The 18,393-nt window shown below is 42.2% G+C and overlaps 2 protein-coding genes across 2 annotated transcripts; both read right to left on the reverse strand.

The window, feature by feature from the left end:
* Positions 1-938: 938 nt before the first annotated feature.
* nanos3 (nanos homolog 3) lies at positions 939-1,532 on the reverse strand (the record flags this gene model as incomplete). Its single annotated transcript, XM_080463583.1, has 1 exon — positions 939-1,532. The coding sequence occupies exon 1, from the start codon at positions 1,524-1,526 to the stop codon at positions 939-941; it is 588 nt and encodes a 195-aa protein (XP_080319709.1). The 5' UTR covers positions 1,527-1,532.
* A 2,290-nt stretch (positions 1,533-3,822) lies between these two features.
* LOC308109780 (afadin- and alpha-actinin-binding protein) lies at positions 3,823-7,460 on the reverse strand (the record flags this gene model as incomplete). Its single annotated transcript, XM_080463584.1, has 10 exons — positions 3,823-3,992; positions 4,062-4,155; positions 4,798-4,959; positions 5,041-5,141; positions 5,538-5,682; positions 6,623-6,743; positions 6,827-6,905; positions 7,008-7,131; positions 7,204-7,272; positions 7,365-7,460. The coding sequence occupies 10 exons, from the start codon at positions 7,458-7,460 to the stop codon at positions 3,823-3,825; spliced, it is 1,161 nt and encodes a 386-aa protein (XP_080319710.1).
* Between the last annotated feature and the right edge of the window lie 10,933 nt (positions 7,461-18,393).

The following is an 18,393-nucleotide window of genomic DNA, read 5'->3' on the forward strand; positions in this document are numbered from 1 at the left end:
CTAAAAGAATTTAGCAAAGAAGACATTAAATTGGAGATAGAGGATAGAAATAATAGTATTTGGTGATAATATCATCCACCTTGTTTTTTTTGTGTCCATCTTTTGCCTTTGACCCGACATAAATTTCCCTTTGTTCTTTCAGCCGAAAAGTTATGGCCGCACACCGAGAGCTGGAAGTTTTCCACCGGAGAGGAAAAAGTTCAAGAAACTTCCTGCGTTGAAGTTCTATCTTTCCGTTTCAAGTTTGGTTGATAAAAGAGGAACTTTTGAAGAATGTTCTAAACACATTTTCCTGATTGACAGCTGAAATGTTCAGTCATTTGACTCCGTTATCTTGGTTTTCCTAAAATAAAGCTGCATTTTTTTTTTTCTTTCATTCCACAGTTGACATGTTAAGAATTGCCTGTGATTCATGATTCAGCCAATGAGGTGATGACAAATGACAAACTCAGATTAGAAGCAAATTAGACATTTATAAATTATTAAAAAATAAAATAGCATGCATTAACATTTAGTTTCACATAACAGAACAATTCACACAAAGGTTAAATACCAACATGGTCACATGATGTTCACGTGTTATTGATGAGGTTGTTTATTTTAGGAAAGGTTTGATGGCGTCTCGACCTTCAATGCATAAACAGAGATGTGTAACGATATCAGTCGGCCACGTTTTAAAAACATGTAAAAATAAACATTACTTCGGAAACATTTTTTTTTTTTCTTTCCTCCCAAACATAATTGCTGGCAGTCGTTTTGGAAAGTAGCTCACAAAACAAACCCAAACCCCCAGGCGGACGCATTTAAAATGATCTAAGTCATCCTAATGAGCACGGCAAAGCAAATCACACAAACAAAAGCCACACACGGAATAACAAAACCACACCATGCAAAGAAAGAAACAAAAATGGACACTCTATTGAGTCAGGCCCGTTGGTTCAGCGTCGGGCCTTTGCGTAAACGGAGCAGTACGCACGGTCCACTTTGGGGCAGAAGCGCTTGGTGTGAGCTCGGTCCCCCGTGGCTCCGCACAGGGGACACACGTACTGCTTCAGGTAGGGGCAGATCACCTGTCCTGTCGGAGTCTTCAGCCAGTGGGACCCGTACACCAGCTCGGACTCGCCGTTGTGCTTGCAGAAGCTGCAGAACATGTGCTCGGGAGAGCCCGGCCGCTCCCGGCTCTTCTTGCGCTCCTTGGGTCCCCGCGGACCACCGGCCGGTTTAGACGAAGGCTTCGACCACGCTGCTTTCGGAACATCTGCGGGTGCGGAGAAGCCGCCAGGTGAGCGCTGATGAGTCGAGGGGTCACGCGGGATCGTCTCACCGTCGAGGCAACGCGCGTCTTCTGCCCCGCCGACGTGCAGAGACATCAGGGCCCCGCAAAGTCCTCCGGGCTCACAGTGCGCGGGTTTGTCCCCCTGCAGGGGGGTCCCCGTGGGACTGCTCCGGGTCTGGATCGCTTTGATTGTGTCACACAAGCCCATATAATCCTTCCACGGCTGGAAGCGTCTGCTTTCGGACTCCATAAAGCACGGCAGGGGGTTAAAAAGTTCACAAAGTAGTCCGGTCATTCTCGGTTCGTCTGAGTCGGTGTTTCCCGGGTTCGCCTTCCTCATGAGGCAGATGTTCGGCTGTTGACTCCGGAGCTTCACAAACCACCGCAGGGCGCTCACCTTCAAGTTGTAAATTGGTAATTAGCCACAAGTGGTCCATAGAGGCGCATTTCAGTCTCCACCAATCACAACTCTCCTTTCACCAAAAGAAAAAAACCAACAAATCTCTACAGTTGAATTCATCAGGATGTCTTTTGCTTTGCACTATGGCGGCTGACCAATAGAGGGCGCCATGGCGCCGCCCTCCCCGGTATCAAGAACGATTTTTCTTTGTTAAATAAAACATATTAATATTCTGTTAAAATATATTTATGCCAAACTAACAATGGTCCCTGAATTGTATTCGCTTCATTTTCTACAGTCAATCTTCAATAAAATAATTTTTTTATTTATCTGTGTGTGTGTGAGAGAGAGAGAGAGAGAGAGCGCGCGCGCGCGCGCAGCCTGGGGCGCTTCAGAAAGCCGCCCCGAGGAGGCGGGGCTTAATCACGCTCTCACCAATTACTGATTAACACCAGAGTGACTGACATGAAATTAAACCAATCAGCCTCATTTGATGTCTGAGACTTGGGGCTACCTTTACACGCCCCTGGCTCAGTGATTGGCTTAAAGTCAGCTCTGGTTTGTTCTCCGGTTTTTCTACCAATGTTGAGATGAACTCAACTGAGAGTCTCTGATTATTAGCTCTGTCATATCTATTCTAATTTACCAGTTTCAAAGAAGAAATTGGGCTGAAAAGCTGCAGGCCAGGTTCAACTTTCTCCAGTATAGTTATTTTTAAATGCACACAAACAGAAATGCAATCAGAATTTTGCAAATGTGTCCAGGTTAATGTTTCTATACAATCATATTTGTCAGACTGAAAATCTAAAAGCTTAAAAAAAGCAGTTTATTTTGCAAATTTGTTTTTAGGTTTAGGGTTTGATGCATTGTTTAAAAATGTACCTTTTGTTTTTCCTAAACCCAGACTGTCATTTCCAGTAAACCAGCTCAAAAATACATTAATTTTCTAAAAGAGATTAATGAAGTCTTAAGTGCTCACTGTTCATTAACTGTTTAAAAGAACTGTTTTATCACAGGGGGGGGCTCTCCCGTTCTAAAAAAAAAAAAGGCAAGATTATGTGGTTTATAAACGTACTGTATTTAAATTAAGTTAACATGGGCTGAAATCGAATAATAATGAAGAGCCCCACCTAAGAAATTTACCACCAGCCGCCACTGGCTTATAGGTGATAGTTTCTTTAATGTGGCTTCAGATGCAAAGCAAGTTATTGTGTTAGAAGCATTAGAACCTGGGTCAGCATTGAACCCCAAAGGTTAAATCTGACCATTTAGAAATGTTTTAATTTGTAAAGCTAACTCATGAATTTATATTAAAAACAAAAGAGTTCTAAAAGTGTTAAAGTGCAGGTGTTGCTGACAGAGGAAATGTCTGGTGGAGAAAAGTAACATTCACAGGAATGGCAGCACCCAAGAGTGTAAAGATTCCTACCCACAGCGACACAACGCTATAACCCGCCATGCTAATAATGCCACATCAGACGCCTTCGTCCTTTGATCATCACGGCAGTGAACGTCGCCGAGCATGAAAACTCTGCCACTACACACCTCGAGTATAGTGAGCTCCTCTGTTGGACTAGTCAAGAGTAACCACTGGTCACAGATAACCGTTATCCAAAATCATGCACTTTCCAGGGCACTTTCCCCACATTCAGCGCTCACTCCTTTTAACAGTTTAATGTTGTAGCTAAACAGTCACGCTAACACAGCATCCACAGAGAAAAATTAACCTTTATTAGTCATTTAAAAATTTAAATGGGTATTATAACTGGTACAGTTGAAAAGACTTTAAAGTCTTTTTTGTTTAAATGTTGAGTCGGCACCATCCCATCTATTCTGTTGTCCAACAACTCCAAGTGGTGCGGGACTTCTCTGGATGTGAGAGAAGAGACATTCGTTAGAGACGGCGCTGAGGTTTAATGTTGTCAGCTTGTTAACTAACCAAAAAGGTAAATAATGACAGAGGGGGGCACATTGGAATACCAATGAGTCTAATGTGCAGTTGAAGACTCGTTACAAACAGATTTAATAGTGAAGCCACCTTAAAAACCGTTTTCCATATTTACCATACAAAGAGACTTCAGTGTGACTTCTGACTATACGAGGAGAACCGCATATAAAAGCACCTGCTGCGACACCAAATCTCCACTCAGCCGCAGTCGTAACGTAGACCGAGTGCTGAGAAGAGCTCAGGAGTACTCGGGGTTCGAACTCCGACTCCAGCCTGGGGCGATCCGGGCTCAGCAGCGGCGATGCTCAATGTCGAGGACGACGGGGTCACGGGGAGACAGCCAGACACGCCGGTGGTCCCCAAACCACCTGGAGTTGAACATTCGGGCAGCGTTTGGTTCAGCAACCGTTGACGATCCGAATGTGCACCTCACTCACTGAAAGTAGAGCTCTCCCTCCGGTTGTCGCTGGGCGAGTCATTCAGGTACAGCTGCTTCAGCCGAAAGGCCTTCTGTTCTTCAAACTCGCATCTCTGCGGGAACAAAACTATTTCTAGGTAACAGTTTCAGGCAGGTGGGGACAACAATGCCATTTTGGAGGCAAATGGTGATTTTACAGATTCATAGATTCCAAAAGTAATTAGCACTTTCAATGTTTTTGCCCAGGCCAGGTGTAGTGGTAAGCACCGTTGCCCAATAGTAAGAAAATGTCCCCGGTTCGAGTCTGGGCTGAAGGGGATTTCCTGTGTGGTAATTTGTGACTGAATTGCATGTGGGTGTGACCGATTGTCTGTATTTATCCTGCAATGGACTCGTTTCCAGCGTGACCCTAGTTTTGCTCATGGGCGGCCGGGATTGGCTCCAGTTCCTCATGACTCGTACGATAAATTAGGATGTATAAAAGATTGACGTTTTGCAGCGGGTTGACAAGAAAATGTTGAATTTTAAATCAGACTCTTGCAAATTAGAGCTGCACCCATGAGGGAAAGTTTGACATTTCAGCTTCATAAAATATCCGAAAGTGTTTTTGTCTCATGAAATACGTAAAATATTTGTTAGGGCTAACATTTTAGACGCTGGAAACTGTCCTGAGCTTGTGCAGGCACACTGGGATAAGTTATTCATCCGATTCCATCCTACCAGAGCGTGTTGTCAAAACGGACTGGAGTTTTCACCTCTCTGCCTAATCGAATGGCAGCGTCGGTGAATGATTGGCGCTCCCTTTCAAAAGTCCTCTTCTGGTGCTCAAACTCTGCGCTGCGCAGTTGAAGACGTTCCCACTCTTCTAAAAAATAGGAGTCGCCAAGTTCAGAGGGACCAGGAGAAACGAGGCTGTCCTACACAAAGAAAACGGATCATTCCTTTCCATTCGTTTAGTAGGAATTGATGTGAGAACATGTGAAGTCACAGATTTGTACCTGAAGCAGCTGCTGTTGTAATCTGACCAGCTCTTGACTCTCTTTCAGGTCAGTTAAAAGACAAGTTAGGAGCTTTTCTTGGTCAGTTCCTCCACTTTGACCTGCATTCAGACAGATTTTTTTAATATCTCCCCATGACGTACACAATCTTATTATTGATGACATTATTTGGAACAGAAAGAAAAAAATGCAAGATCATTTCCATTCATGAAGAACCAGGATTCTCATATTTAAGTCATGAGATATTTAACTGCATGAGTGCCACAGGGCTTGCTTGATGTTCAGTTTAAGTTTCAGACCGATTATGTGGGAAGGAAATTCTTGCTTTTGCCACTTAAAAGTAAATCACTTCTAATGATGGCTTTTGCAGGAGAGGTGACGAGTCTTCAAAACCTAAAACAAGTGTTTATAGCACAAATATTTTCCCTCTTAGTCAAGACTTTTTAAGTACTCCATCTCACTGGATCGCTCTGCTTTGTTTAAAAGTTGAGGTTTACCATCAGACTGCACATCTTGGAGTTTCTTCTGTGCCTTCCTCCAACTCTGGACAACGCCTCCTGTCACGTATTCACCAAGCGCCACTTCAGCTTCGTCCAGTGATTTGTCTCCACCTGGAGGAACCTCCATGGAGTCCAACAGTGTCTTAAAACAAACATTTCACAGGAAGGAAATCTGTTGCTCAGTCCAATTCGACTTTATTTATAAAGCACCAAACAGTCATTTCTATGTTTTATACAGAGAGAAACCCGACAGATCCGCATGAGCGACTGAAAGGGAAACACTATCTTGAGCAGGAAGAAACCTTTGTAGAAATTAATTTCAGACGTCGGGGCTTTCTGCGATTCTGTTGGGGTGAGGGGATAGAGGAGAGAAAATAATACAGACAGGCCTATTGGGGGAGGGACTCAAACCCTGGCTTGGGATGTAGAAAGTGGTTCGAGTAGGGGGTTCTCCATTCAACAGGAGGCTTCAAATCACCAACAACCTTGTTGAGGGCATCATGAAATATCCTCCCCTTCATACCCATGAAGACCAGATCTAGACGTTATAGATCTATGGGCCACGACCTAACTGCAAGTGTTCAGTCAAACAGAGTTTATACAGATAAGATTCAGCACAGGCAATGGAAAATTAGGTATTTTTGGAAAATTTGAGCAACTTTTCTCAGAAAGGCATTCTCGCTGGGAGATCGATAAATCATACCAGACAACATAAACAATCTCTACCGTCAGATTTATATCCTGACAAATCCTCCCCGACTTTAGCCATCGTCTTCATTAAGGGACCAGATAGCTGCTCAACAGGCTACTTAAGCCATGTAACTTCCTCCCAGCCTCAACTCCATCCCTCCTGTATGTGGTTTTCAGAAGAAGTCAGACACCCCAGCGATAAACAAAAGGCTACAGCAACAGTCTGAACTCTTGTTTCTTACTAGGTTTCATTTCAAGGGATGCAAATGAAGCTTCAGTCTTGATATTTACACAAGCAAGGACTGTTTAATACTTTTACCCTGGTCGCATACTGGTAAATGCTTTCATAAATTACATTTGTCAAAGGGGGGGGGGGGAAAGCATTTCCTGACCTGCTCCATGTCGACCCTGAGAGCATGCAGTAAAGAGGTGAGGCTGTGACGCAGCTTCATGTTCTCCCTGAGCTCTGCTTCTCTGCGCTCCAGCATCACCCTCAGAGCTGCATCTTCATGTCTGCATCAGGGTTAGAAAAGCAAGTATGGCTTGAGCAGAAAGGCCGAGGTCCCCAAGCACATGAACGTAAGAGGAAAACGTACATTGCAGAGGCCCTGAGAGGTCTGACCACTTGCTCTCTTTTGCTTCTGATTTTATGTGGAGCGTTCAGCACCTCGATGGCTGGACAGAAAGGTGATGGATGTTGCAGGATGTGAGAAATATCCCAGGAGACATCAGTGAGTGGCTCATGGTGTTTGTTGGTTTTTTGGGATTCAGGCTCACCGGCTTCCCGCTTTCTGTGTCCGTCAGTCAGCTGCGACAGGCGCTCCTTCAGTCTGTTGGTGTGCAGCTCCCGGTGTCGCAGCTCGGCCTCCTGCTGCCTGCACTGCAGCTGCAGACGGCTGCACTACCACCAGAGAGGATGGTTAGAAGAAATTGAGTTGATATTCAGTCAACCCGCCTCATGCTCGCACCTTACTTTGTCCCGCTCACGTCTCAGCATGTCCTGCAGCCGTGCAGTATGCTCATCCTTCTCTCTCAGGTGCTCCTGCAAAACAAACCAACAAAAAAAAAAAAAACGACGACAACTTTCCTCCATCAGATGCTTGGCACACCACCACGTTTGAATTTGTCACCCACTCTCAGAGAATCTTCTTGGTCACTGTGCTTGTCCCCGTCTCCCCACCAGGAGGCGCTATTTGACAGCTCATTCAAACTGTTGAGGCCTGGATCCATGTGCCCGTGGGGGTCTGCACAGTGCATCAGGTATTAAAGAAGAAATTGGAAGTTAAAGACAGATTGATGATTTGTAGGCAGAAGAAAAGATAAAACCTGGTTGTTTATGTGTTTCAGAGTTCAGGTGTCAAAGTCCTTTTCAGTATACATCCCGATTTGATCACGATTGGGTCGGACCAGTCAAACGATAACTTACTGACATGTAAATACCACTAAGTATATAAAATGGATTACTTTAATACACTCATTTCAAAATCTGTTACAGCCTCAATCTGCAATGTTTCTGATTAAAACTGGGCTCATTAACAACAGTTACTTTAACTGTCATTTTTATTTGCAAAGTGATCCCAGGACAGACTGATCCACTTTTCACCATTACCTTTGGACTCCTGTTGTCTCTTAACTCTCCTCGGTCTAAACAGGGAAGCCATCTGAGGGGTGGAAAAGTGGCAGATTTACAGACGTACAAACCCAGCCAGTGTTGGTACAAATCCTCACTTCCTCATTCAGCGGCTTCCTCTTGTGTTACCAGGTGAAGGTGCTTCTGCTAATTATCACTAACAAGGGCCAGGAGGTTTCTGAGTCAGCCAATGAAGAGTCTCCCTGCTAAAGAAAATAAATAAATAAAAATGAGCATGCCATGGGGGGGGGGCAGTGTAGCTATGGCCTTGGAGATAGTAAATCATCAAACCATCATCTCGCTGGTCTGAAAGAAGAAACTCAAACTGCGTATTTACCTTTAAATGTAAAGAAAGACGGATCTCACTGCTGACGAAGCTCCTGGAAAAAACATGTTTGAAATCTTAAGTCCTGGAAAGCAAACCTTCACAAACAGCTGATAGATTACTGGATGTAAAAGCTGCAAGTCTTTTAGAATTAATTAAATTTCTTAGACCAGAGTTTATAGATGCTATTCTCACATGAGCTTCAGCTGTGGACATCCCGACTCATAATTAATTTTTCCGGCTATTAAAAGGATTAAATACTACTTTACTAGCGACACATTAACAGATGGAATGACAAGGAGAGTAATCATAATGTTTTGGCTGATTGTGCTTTTTCTAATGTGAGACAATGAAGGACTGTTTGATTAATTCCATTGAATTCATTGTTAAATTTCAGGAATTGGTTAAATTTAGTTTTCCCCCCCCCCCAATACACTGCTCCTCCCCTCGTATTAACTTTCTCTTCCCATCAGCCATGATACCAAAAGAAATTCTTCTGAGGGGAAAAGTTGCCGTCGTTCAGTGACCTTGATCGACGACGTCGTCACTCTCCGGTCTTGTTTTTACATTTAACAAGCAGGAGTACACCGAGAAAGAATAGACAACGATCACATCAGCCTTCAAGTCAAATCCACAGACAGAAGTTATCGTCTCTGACACAAATTAAACATTTAGGCAATTAATTTGTTTTAAAAATGGACAAAAACATTGAGGTTCAAAATAAAGTTGCAAGAAAGCTAAATTACTCATATCAGAACATCATAGTGATTAAAGATTTTAACTAAATCTCACAGAGTTGCTTTCTGAAGATTTTGTATGGCAGTGCATGTCAACCAGCCACAACATTAAGACCACCAAAAGGTGAAGTCGGCACTCTCCATTCACGCCAAGGTGAACATTTTGTCTTTTGTGAGTCGCAATATCTCTAAACCTGCAGATTGTTTTGGGGGATGTGCTCAGAGATTCGTCTCCTCAGAAGTGACTGAAGAAAGTAAAAATAGCGAGGTGGTTGGCCGTCATGGGCGGACGTGTGCCCGTTTCTTTTCTTCTGTTGGAACCAAACCGCTTCAAGAAATGTGCGTGTGACGTCGCCTGTTCAGTGTCAGCGAGGACGCCGCCGTATGCCGCGTTCAAAAACATGAATGAGGAAAGTGAAGCCTTGTATTGTCAACATCTTTATTTTCCATTTCGTTACAAATATCAATAGATTGGTCTTGATTTAAGGTTGACGCACCGATACTGCACATTTATGACACGATTATATTACTTTGCAAAGACATTTGTATATTATTTGTGCTTTTCGTCACGTCGCAATTATTCAACATCAAACCCAAAGAGGTTCCAACTGTAACATCTCCTGTGACCTTTTTTTTTGTTTATATTATTTAGGTGCAACATCATACTGAAGGCTTAGAGTGATTACATGACAGAAACAATGAAAAATGTTAGCCAAAAACATTTTTCTTCTGCTATTCGCACAAAGGACTGATTTAAAAAATAAAAATAAAAAAATTACATCCAGCATCATTGTCCAAAAACGTATTACATTTTTAAAATCTTTCCCTCAGCAGCAAAGCTGAAACCGATGCTAACAAAGGTAAAGGTAGTACAGCATGACTTCAGAGTGGAAAATAATTGGGGGGTTTTTTCTTCAGCAATTTTAAGAGATACATGAACATTTGTGTCTCGCAAGTGACATGCATTAAATTAGCTCTTCTCATCTAAAAAATGTGAATCAATATGTTTTTAATTAATGATAGGAACATGTATAGGTTAATAAAGACAACCATAACAGGTTTCGTATATGTACAGAGACGGGGCGACATGTTATTAAAGCATAATATGCTCTTTGCTGGGGAAAAAAGAAGAAGTCTGTACCATGTTTTTGTACGTCAGAACAACAATACATGAGGTTTAAGACACGAATCGGTTCGGTTAAACACAGTTAAATCTGCGTTCTCGGTTTGTAGCGTTTTATAAAAAGGCACAATACAAAATGTAGTGTATGCATAGATAGAATCTATAGAATAACATTTTCGGTTTTTAACAAGAGGAGGTTTTACTGTCAGTAGTTGTTTAAATGAATTTCACTGACTGGAAACAAACACTGGAGTCAGTAGATTGAGACCACACATGTAGGGTGCAAAGTGAACCTGAAACGAATTAATGATTAGTCAGGTTAGTGTTGAGAACAACTTCTTCTTCTTTTTTTTTATTTTTTCAACTGGTAGAGTTTGGCCCTGCTTTAAACATGATACATGGGAGATGTATGATACCATTAGATTTGGCAAAGAAGTGGAGCGGTGACCCTCCCAACCCTGACCCCAAACCCCCCCCCCCCCCCCCCCCCCCCGAGGGATTCCTCCCTGCTGGTAGATCTACAGCGACATCAATCAGAAGAAAAGCCTTCAGTGGGAAAGTTCAGACATCCTCCATGTTTGCTTCTTCTGCTGTGGACAGAAAAACAAGGGATAGTTGATAAATGCTTGAGATGAAAACTAATATTTACAAGCAGTGATGATGAGTGGCCTCCATTTCGCTGCAGCAAAACAAAGCTATCTTTAGTGGAATCATCAACAATAAACTGAAGCTCCCAGTTGAACTGTATTTCATATTAGATTGGTCCATAGTTTCTGTCAAAAGAGGGGAAACTCAGACTAAAGACAAGACAAATCACAGATTGTGTGTTATTAATGAGCTGAAATGAAATAAATCACATCTTTCTTCCATCACAAGTGTTTTTTCTTCCCATATTATATTATTAGAGACACATTATTATATTGACAGAACCGCAGAGCACCAACAGCAGACACATAAACATGTTGGTTATGCTATCCAGATCCAGAGGATCTCAGACAGGCAAACTCAAAATCCTGTTTTAAGTCTTGTCTTAAAACCCATTTTTAAATCGCTTTTCATTTATAAACTGATGTTCACTTGGTTTTTTTTCTCTTCTTCTTCTGATCTCTACTTTTCATATGATCCGTATTTTATTGTGGTTTTAATGTAAAAGCACTTTGCAGCTGTGTTTAGAAAAGTACTATACAAATTATGTTAATATTATTATTATCCTATTCAATTCAAACATGAACACAAATCTAGTTAAAAAAAAAAGATCTTGTGGCTACATTTAATTTTTTTTTTTACTTAGTTTTGATTTTAAACAACTTATACAATATATGCATTAATTTACACATTTCACAATTATAATATTTGTAATCTGTCCAGCTTCTCTCAATCAGGTTATTTAATGGTTTTAATGCTGCTTATGTGCGATCGCCTAACCATGTTTATTCTATTGGTTTATATTTGTTTTCATTACCTCCCACACTGTATTGTATTGCCTTCTAGTGCACGTTTGTAATTTCTAATATAGTCTCGCATTAGGCCTTAGTCCTTCTCTGCAGGCCAGTAAATAAAAAATTAATTCTGGGCGTCTTTGTGTGCATTAGAACATGTTTACTGTAAGAACAGAGCAGAACGATGCACTGTCCCGATTTCCGTTTACTGAAGAGTTGCAGTTGTGACGGTGCAATAACAAACAAAAAAACAACACTGGAGCCATCAGAAGTCTTAAGTTGATTTGAAAAACAATATTCCATTATCACCATAAACAACACAGTGATTATTAGCCATTTTTGTTTATTTATTCATTGTTTAGAATCTGTTTTTTTTTTTTTGGAACAAACACAAAAAAAGGATACTGAAGTAAAATGGAGAGGAAATATACATATTTATAGTTTTAACGATTAAGTGATAAATAAAATGAAATCTAATAAACGGGGTTGATTTGCAGATCTGTGTCACACTTCATATTGCAGCTTCATGTGTAGGTGAGCGAACGCTGCGAAGCTCTGCTCTTCCAGGTGCTTCTCAGCGTTTACAGCAACAGACTGGATTTGGCTTTAACCGAATGTTGAGATGGCATTTATTTGTTCTGCGTAATTAACTGTACAGCTTAACGCCGCCGTCCTAAGCCTCAGTGGGGCAAACGCACGGGCCTACCTCAGAACAGGGAGCAGGACTTTGGGGGTCTGAAGGGATTATCGCTGGAGGGGACGCCCATCAGAAGAGGGTCCTTGGAGGCGTTTTGCAAGCAGAAGTTTCTCAGATCAGCAGCAGCCTGGGACACCTGCAGAGCCAGACGTACGGCCGCGTGAGTGAGCCTCGACATCCTCACGTACAACGACACTAAACCCATCACCGGTTTGATAGTAAACCACTAGAAAGTTTTCATGTTCTGGGTCAGTTAACGCAGGGCAGCACTGAATCATGAGCATATGATAATATTATTAGAAACAATATTGTTAAAGGGAATAAACATTAAAGCAACAGGTTAGTTTAGTAAAATCTAAAGCTCTTCTTTCAAACGGAAACGCCCAGTGGTGTTTGCTTAGGGATCAGCCAGAAAGTGGCCCAGGTGGTTGCGTGGTACGACGGGTTGTAATTCAATCCCATGATCGGGGGATGCCGTCCCCCCTGCCTTGGAGCTTCTAACCGAGGGTAGGAGTGTACGTACTGAATCCTCCGTGGCTCTCGTGAGACGTTTGTGTGTGAATGCGAGTAACCGTGGAAAACACTCAAGACTGCAACAAATAGAAATAACGCAGAGAAGCTGCCGGAAGCGCGCCGTTCTGCTTCGCTGCGGATTGTGTGAGGACGTAACACGGTGAGGACGGTATGCTCAAAGTCAACAAGGTGGCTGATATCTTGGTCTCCAAGTAGACGTGCTGGAAAACATGTTACAATACAATCATAAGATTATTTGCATGAAGCAAAAAAGGCTCTTTTTTTTTAAATTAAATTGAGCTGAAAAAGAAAACAGATAATTCAAGCAGTGATTCATGTTATGTAGGTGCACTAACATAAATATATGACTGGATGAAAAACACTTTTCTCCTTCATATCCTTGAATGTTTTTAATCATGTACTTGTAAAGACTTTAATTTTTCTTCATTTACTCATTCTACTTTGACAATTTTAATCGTAATTCTATTTTTTTTTCCACATATAAATCCAGCCCAAAGACAGAAATGATAGACAGACAGCAGAATGTGTTTAAAACCGTTAACACAACATATTATTTAAATTTTGATGCATAGACTTGGAATGACTATTAAATAACTTATATATATATATGCTGTAAAACATGAGCTACTGCTCGATATGACAAAAGATCTGAAAGCTTTCTGTGTGGAGTGGCTCCAAAACCACACGCTGGATAAAGTGGTGCAGAAGAGGGATGGATGATGTCTCATTTGAAAAAGAACTGTGGGAGGCTTATAAGGATGACCGCTGATTAAAAGAAAAGGTAAAACACCTTCTATCACATTCTGAAATTCTCCAACCTGCTTGACGCGAGCGTCCACATGACCAGCCTCTTATTTACATACACAAACCGACTGGCTTCTTTGTTTTTGCATGACATTTGCAAGCAGCTGTGCAAAATAACGGAGGTTATGCTTAGGATTTGAATCCATGTAGACTTATTTCTTTAGGTTTAATGTCAGTGTTTTCTTCTTGTAGTAAAACAGGATATGAATTTGAATGAATGCTCTCAATTATGCCTACATAGCAGTGAGCATCAGTTAAATCAAGTCATTAATCTGTTCATTGTATTATATTATTAAAGGTCACAACATTATTTGCCAATGTGCTGTAATTGGGCCTGATTCCTAAAAAGGGAATAATTGAATGGAACGAGTGATAAAAAGAAGCTGGGAAACTTACAAAATGTTGGAAAATTCTTGGTTAAAGAATCTAATTCATGTGTTTATGTTCAGTAGACTGCCTTCCTGCAGTTGAAGCTGATTCAGAACACGACTGCTGGAATCCTCACAAAAACAGGAAAAAGAAGCACAATACTTCAGCTCTCAGGTCTTTGCTCTGGCTTATTGTCTCAGAACGGACTTCAGTCCAGCCGGGTCGTCTGGATCAAACCTGCCGTTTGTTCCAAGAGTCAGAAAGAAACATGCAGGGACTGCTTTGAGCTTTCACACACAAAATTCTTAGATCAGGGTGAAAGAAAGATGCAGGACTGCTCCAACACTTTCAAAACCAGGATGAAGACCTTTCGGTTTGCTGCTGCCTTTCAATGAAGCGATTCCTCATTCCCTTCAACCCTTGTATTACATTTACTTTTAATTCAGTTTTATTTTTCTTAACCTCCCATACATCAACCTTCTATACCTCTTTATCCAGTTCAAGGGCAGGGGACCTGACCCCAGCTAAAAATGAGCTAAAGCAGGGTAAAATGTGAACAGATCTGTCTATTCTCTTATTTTATTGTTTGTTTTAAGAATGCTTTTATATTTCTTTCTGATTTGCATTCTCATTTCTTGTTATATTATTATTATTATGCTGTTGATGTAGGCTGATTTTAAGAACTTTGAATTGCCTTGTGGCTGAAAGGTAAAGCTGCTAAAACTATCAAAATAAAGACTGAACACAAGGTAAGCACAGTGGCCAGTGCTCTGCCCTCACAGCAGCAAGGTTGTGGGTTCAAATACCAGCTGGGCCTTTCTGTGTTTGCGTTTGCATGTTCTTCCTGTTTGTGTGTGGGTTTCCTCCCACACAACCAAAAACATGTGTGACGTTAATCTGTGACCCTAAATTGCCCCTATTTCTGAATGTGAGTATGTAGTGATGGACTGATGACCGTTCCAGGTTGTTTCCTGTCCCCCCCCAACCTCGCACAGGATGAAGAGATAGACAGATAGATAGATAGATAGATAGACAGATAGATAGATTAGAAGAGGTATATACAATAGCAGACATGAAAATCAACAAATCATTGGCCCTAAACTTAATCTGAATCTTCAAATGAAACAACGAAATGGTCCTAAAACTTGTTTTCTGACCAAGTGACACACGGTTAATGACTTCGATGACTAAAGTGTTGTTGTTTACACAAACTGAGCCTCGCGAGACAAACTCTGCAAAGTTAAATAAAGTTGGAATTCAACGTCTGACCAGACGCTGCGGGGCGACAGTTTGGAAATGACAGCAGGGCGTTTGTGAGTCCCGTGTGTCACTTTGTGAGTCACTTTGTGTGTCACTTTGTGTCACTTTGTGTCTCCGCCATTCAATAAGCGGTCTTCCGTGTTTGCGTGTCGCCGTCTTCCTACCTTGATCCTGCGGATACTGGCCTCCAGCCGGAGCTGCTTCACGGCCCTCTGAGCGATGATCAGGTTGTTGCTGGCGTTGTTGTTGGACATGACGACGGCTGTCGACGGAGAAGAGCTGAGCGGAGTTTTATGGAAAACGGCCGCGACCGAGCGGAAATTAACCCCAAACTGCCGCAGGGCAAAGCGAGAAACGTCGCCCCCCCCCCCCGAGCCCCGCCCCCGCGAGCCACCGCACCGCCGCGATTGGTCTGTCCGCCCGTCAATCACAAGCATATACCCTAAAGCCACGCCCCCAGGCACGTTGGCCAGCGTTTCCTCGAGAGCAAAAGCCAGAGGGTTAAAACTGTGACCTTCAACCTGCCAACCTGACCTCAAACTGCATTCTGCACGGATCTGCAGGATAATACTTCAGCAAGTCATTCAGAGAATAAAAAAAAATACTTTCACACTTTAGCAGAAGTACAGAGCCTCTGAGTGGCCATCGAGAAAAAAAGAAAATGCGTGGGGATGAGATAATAAGTCATTCCCTCATGTTCATAAAGTGAGGGAATGAGATATTTTTATCTGTGGCCACGACTTAATTCCCTCGAGTTATACTGTAGCGATGGCTGTACCTGAACTGTTGTGCTGCAGTGCACCTGTGTTGTCACACAAAGTCAGCTGCGTTGGATTTAGAATTTAGAAGCAGTTTTCCATTGTCACTTCCAGGTCTTGTATGGCATAATGACTGCTGGCTGAGGTCTGCATGCGGGATGAGTTACCTGCCCGCTCCGCTATGAGATGCTCCATTATTTTCTGCCCCACAGAACGTCTTTATAATGAAGCGATACTTTTGGCTCATAAGTAACTGCAAAACAAACCACACACACTACTGTAAATGAAAGCTTAGAGGGTTTTTTTTTTTGCCATAAAATGTGTCGTTTAATGGCGCTTGATGTGAAAGAGAACTTTTGTTGTTGATGTAGGTTGCCATTGGAAACGGCTGTAGAGCTGCGTTCTATCATTGAACACCTCCATTCCTCCCCGATGTTGAAGCATTTGAGTAAGGCACATCCACAAATATAGTGAAAGGAGCAGAAATTCACAATGTAACGCCAAAATGTGGAAAAATGAGCCCCTAGCTCATTCATTTATGGTGAAGGGGGGATACATGAATCGGCAGGACTACTTTTGGGGCTGCTGAGATTTACATCCTCTCTTTTTGGACCGAGATGAGTGCTACATGTCTGTGATTCACATGGCTTGGTTAGAAAATACCCATATCTTATGTGGTCCGCATCATTTGATCTCAAAGTGTCCATAACAGCAAATATGACAGGAATGGAAGCGACATTGGTGAAAAAATATAATGCAAGGGAACGAGATCATAAATCGGATTAAATGATCTAGTTCCATCGCATTATTAACTTGAGGGAACGACTTATTATCTTGTTCCCCTGCGCTATTATAATTTTGTTCTCTATAACCACTCTAGGGCTCCGTGTTCGCTGTAGTTTTCAGAAAGCCGGTACAACCTCGCTTCCGCCTTGTAGGTAACGATAACTCCAGCAATAACTCTGCGGGTCCCAGTCTGGATCCAGTCTGGCTGCTCTTTGGCCCAACAATGAAGTGGGGCCAGCTGTAGCACCAGTTTAGCCCCTGTTTGGCCGGGGCTTTGGCAGTGGAAAGACAAAGAACTGATGCTAAGTCTGGCCCTGGCTCCGAACTAGCACCTGGTTCTTTCCGGTGGAAAAGCCCCCTAAGGACTGGACACACTCCTATTCGTTGTCATGTAAATGGAGGATGAATCAACATGAAAAGCCTGAGTTCCTCTGGGGTTGAAGAGAAATGGCGATATCTGCTGGACAATGTTCAACATAACACCTGCATGGAGCAGTGAGATGTGGTATTACACTGTTCTGCTTGAGAATGAAGGTTCCATGAGTATCAGGACATGTTGGTCTATTTTTACCTTGACCAATCAACGTTAGGGCGAAAGTTATGTTTATGTCCACATGTATTTATTTATTGGTTTGTATGTATGTATTTTACACAAAAGCTCCTGAGCCGACAAAATGAAATTTTCAGGGATGATTTGTTTTTATCCAAGGATGGTTCTGCTACATTTTGAGAGCCATTGGGTCAAAGGTCAAGGTCTCGGTCATGAAAAGGTTAAAAATATATTTCCGTCATATCCTGGTCAGAGTACAGCAGAGGGCTCAGCTCTCAGCCCTGGGGGGCTCTGATGTTCAGGGTGTGTGAGAAGGACAGGGGATTTTCCACTGAACCACCTGTTGTCTGCAGGTCAGAAAGCTGTAGACCCCCCTGCACAGCGAGGAGGTCCGTCCGATGTCCTGCTGCTAAGTGACCAGTCCAGGTTCATTTTGTTAACAGTCTTGGAATATTCAGCATTCACACAATTCTGTGTAAATGTCTGTAAAGAGACTGAAAAGGAGGTGACCAGTGATGCCGGTAACGGGTTAACTAGTAACATGTTACTTTTATATGACCACTTTTTTAAGTAATGAGTAATCTAACCAGCAATCAGATTAAAGTTACTTCTCCAAGTTACTGTGTGTTACTATTGTAGCGTCACGCAGGACGGGTTTCTTGTCTGCAAAGCCGCTTTATTAGAACTGGGCGCTCCTTCATTCTACACCCACACACACACACGCACACACAAACACACACACACGCACACACAAACACACAGTGCATGCAGTCTCTGTATGGTCCCTTCTCCATTGCAACACAAACACGTTACACTATTTGAGTAATTATCCTCAGTAAAAAGATTTATTGTCAGGAAGCCCCCCCTTTTTTTCAATCACTCAATCAATCAATAAATGAAAGACTTTACTTTATTTGTCCTGGGGGCGGGCGGCAAATAAAAGGTTGCATAGAGCAGGCAGTGCAAATAAATAAATAGCTAAATAATGCAACAACCGACTACAACTACATCACAGGGTGAATAAATACCAGTATTAGTACAAATCTGATAATAAAACTGTGAGTCATATATAAATACAACAAAGAATGAAGGTCAAAGGTTAAATATGTATAAACATGGTGCAGGAGGCCAGGCAGTGATCAGCTCAGAGT

This window comes from Lipophrys pholis (genome assembly GCF_963383615.2).
Source record: "Lipophrys pholis genome assembly, chromosome: 5".
Taxonomy (NCBI): domain Eukaryota; kingdom Metazoa; phylum Chordata; class Actinopteri; order Blenniiformes; family Blenniidae; genus Lipophrys; species Lipophrys pholis.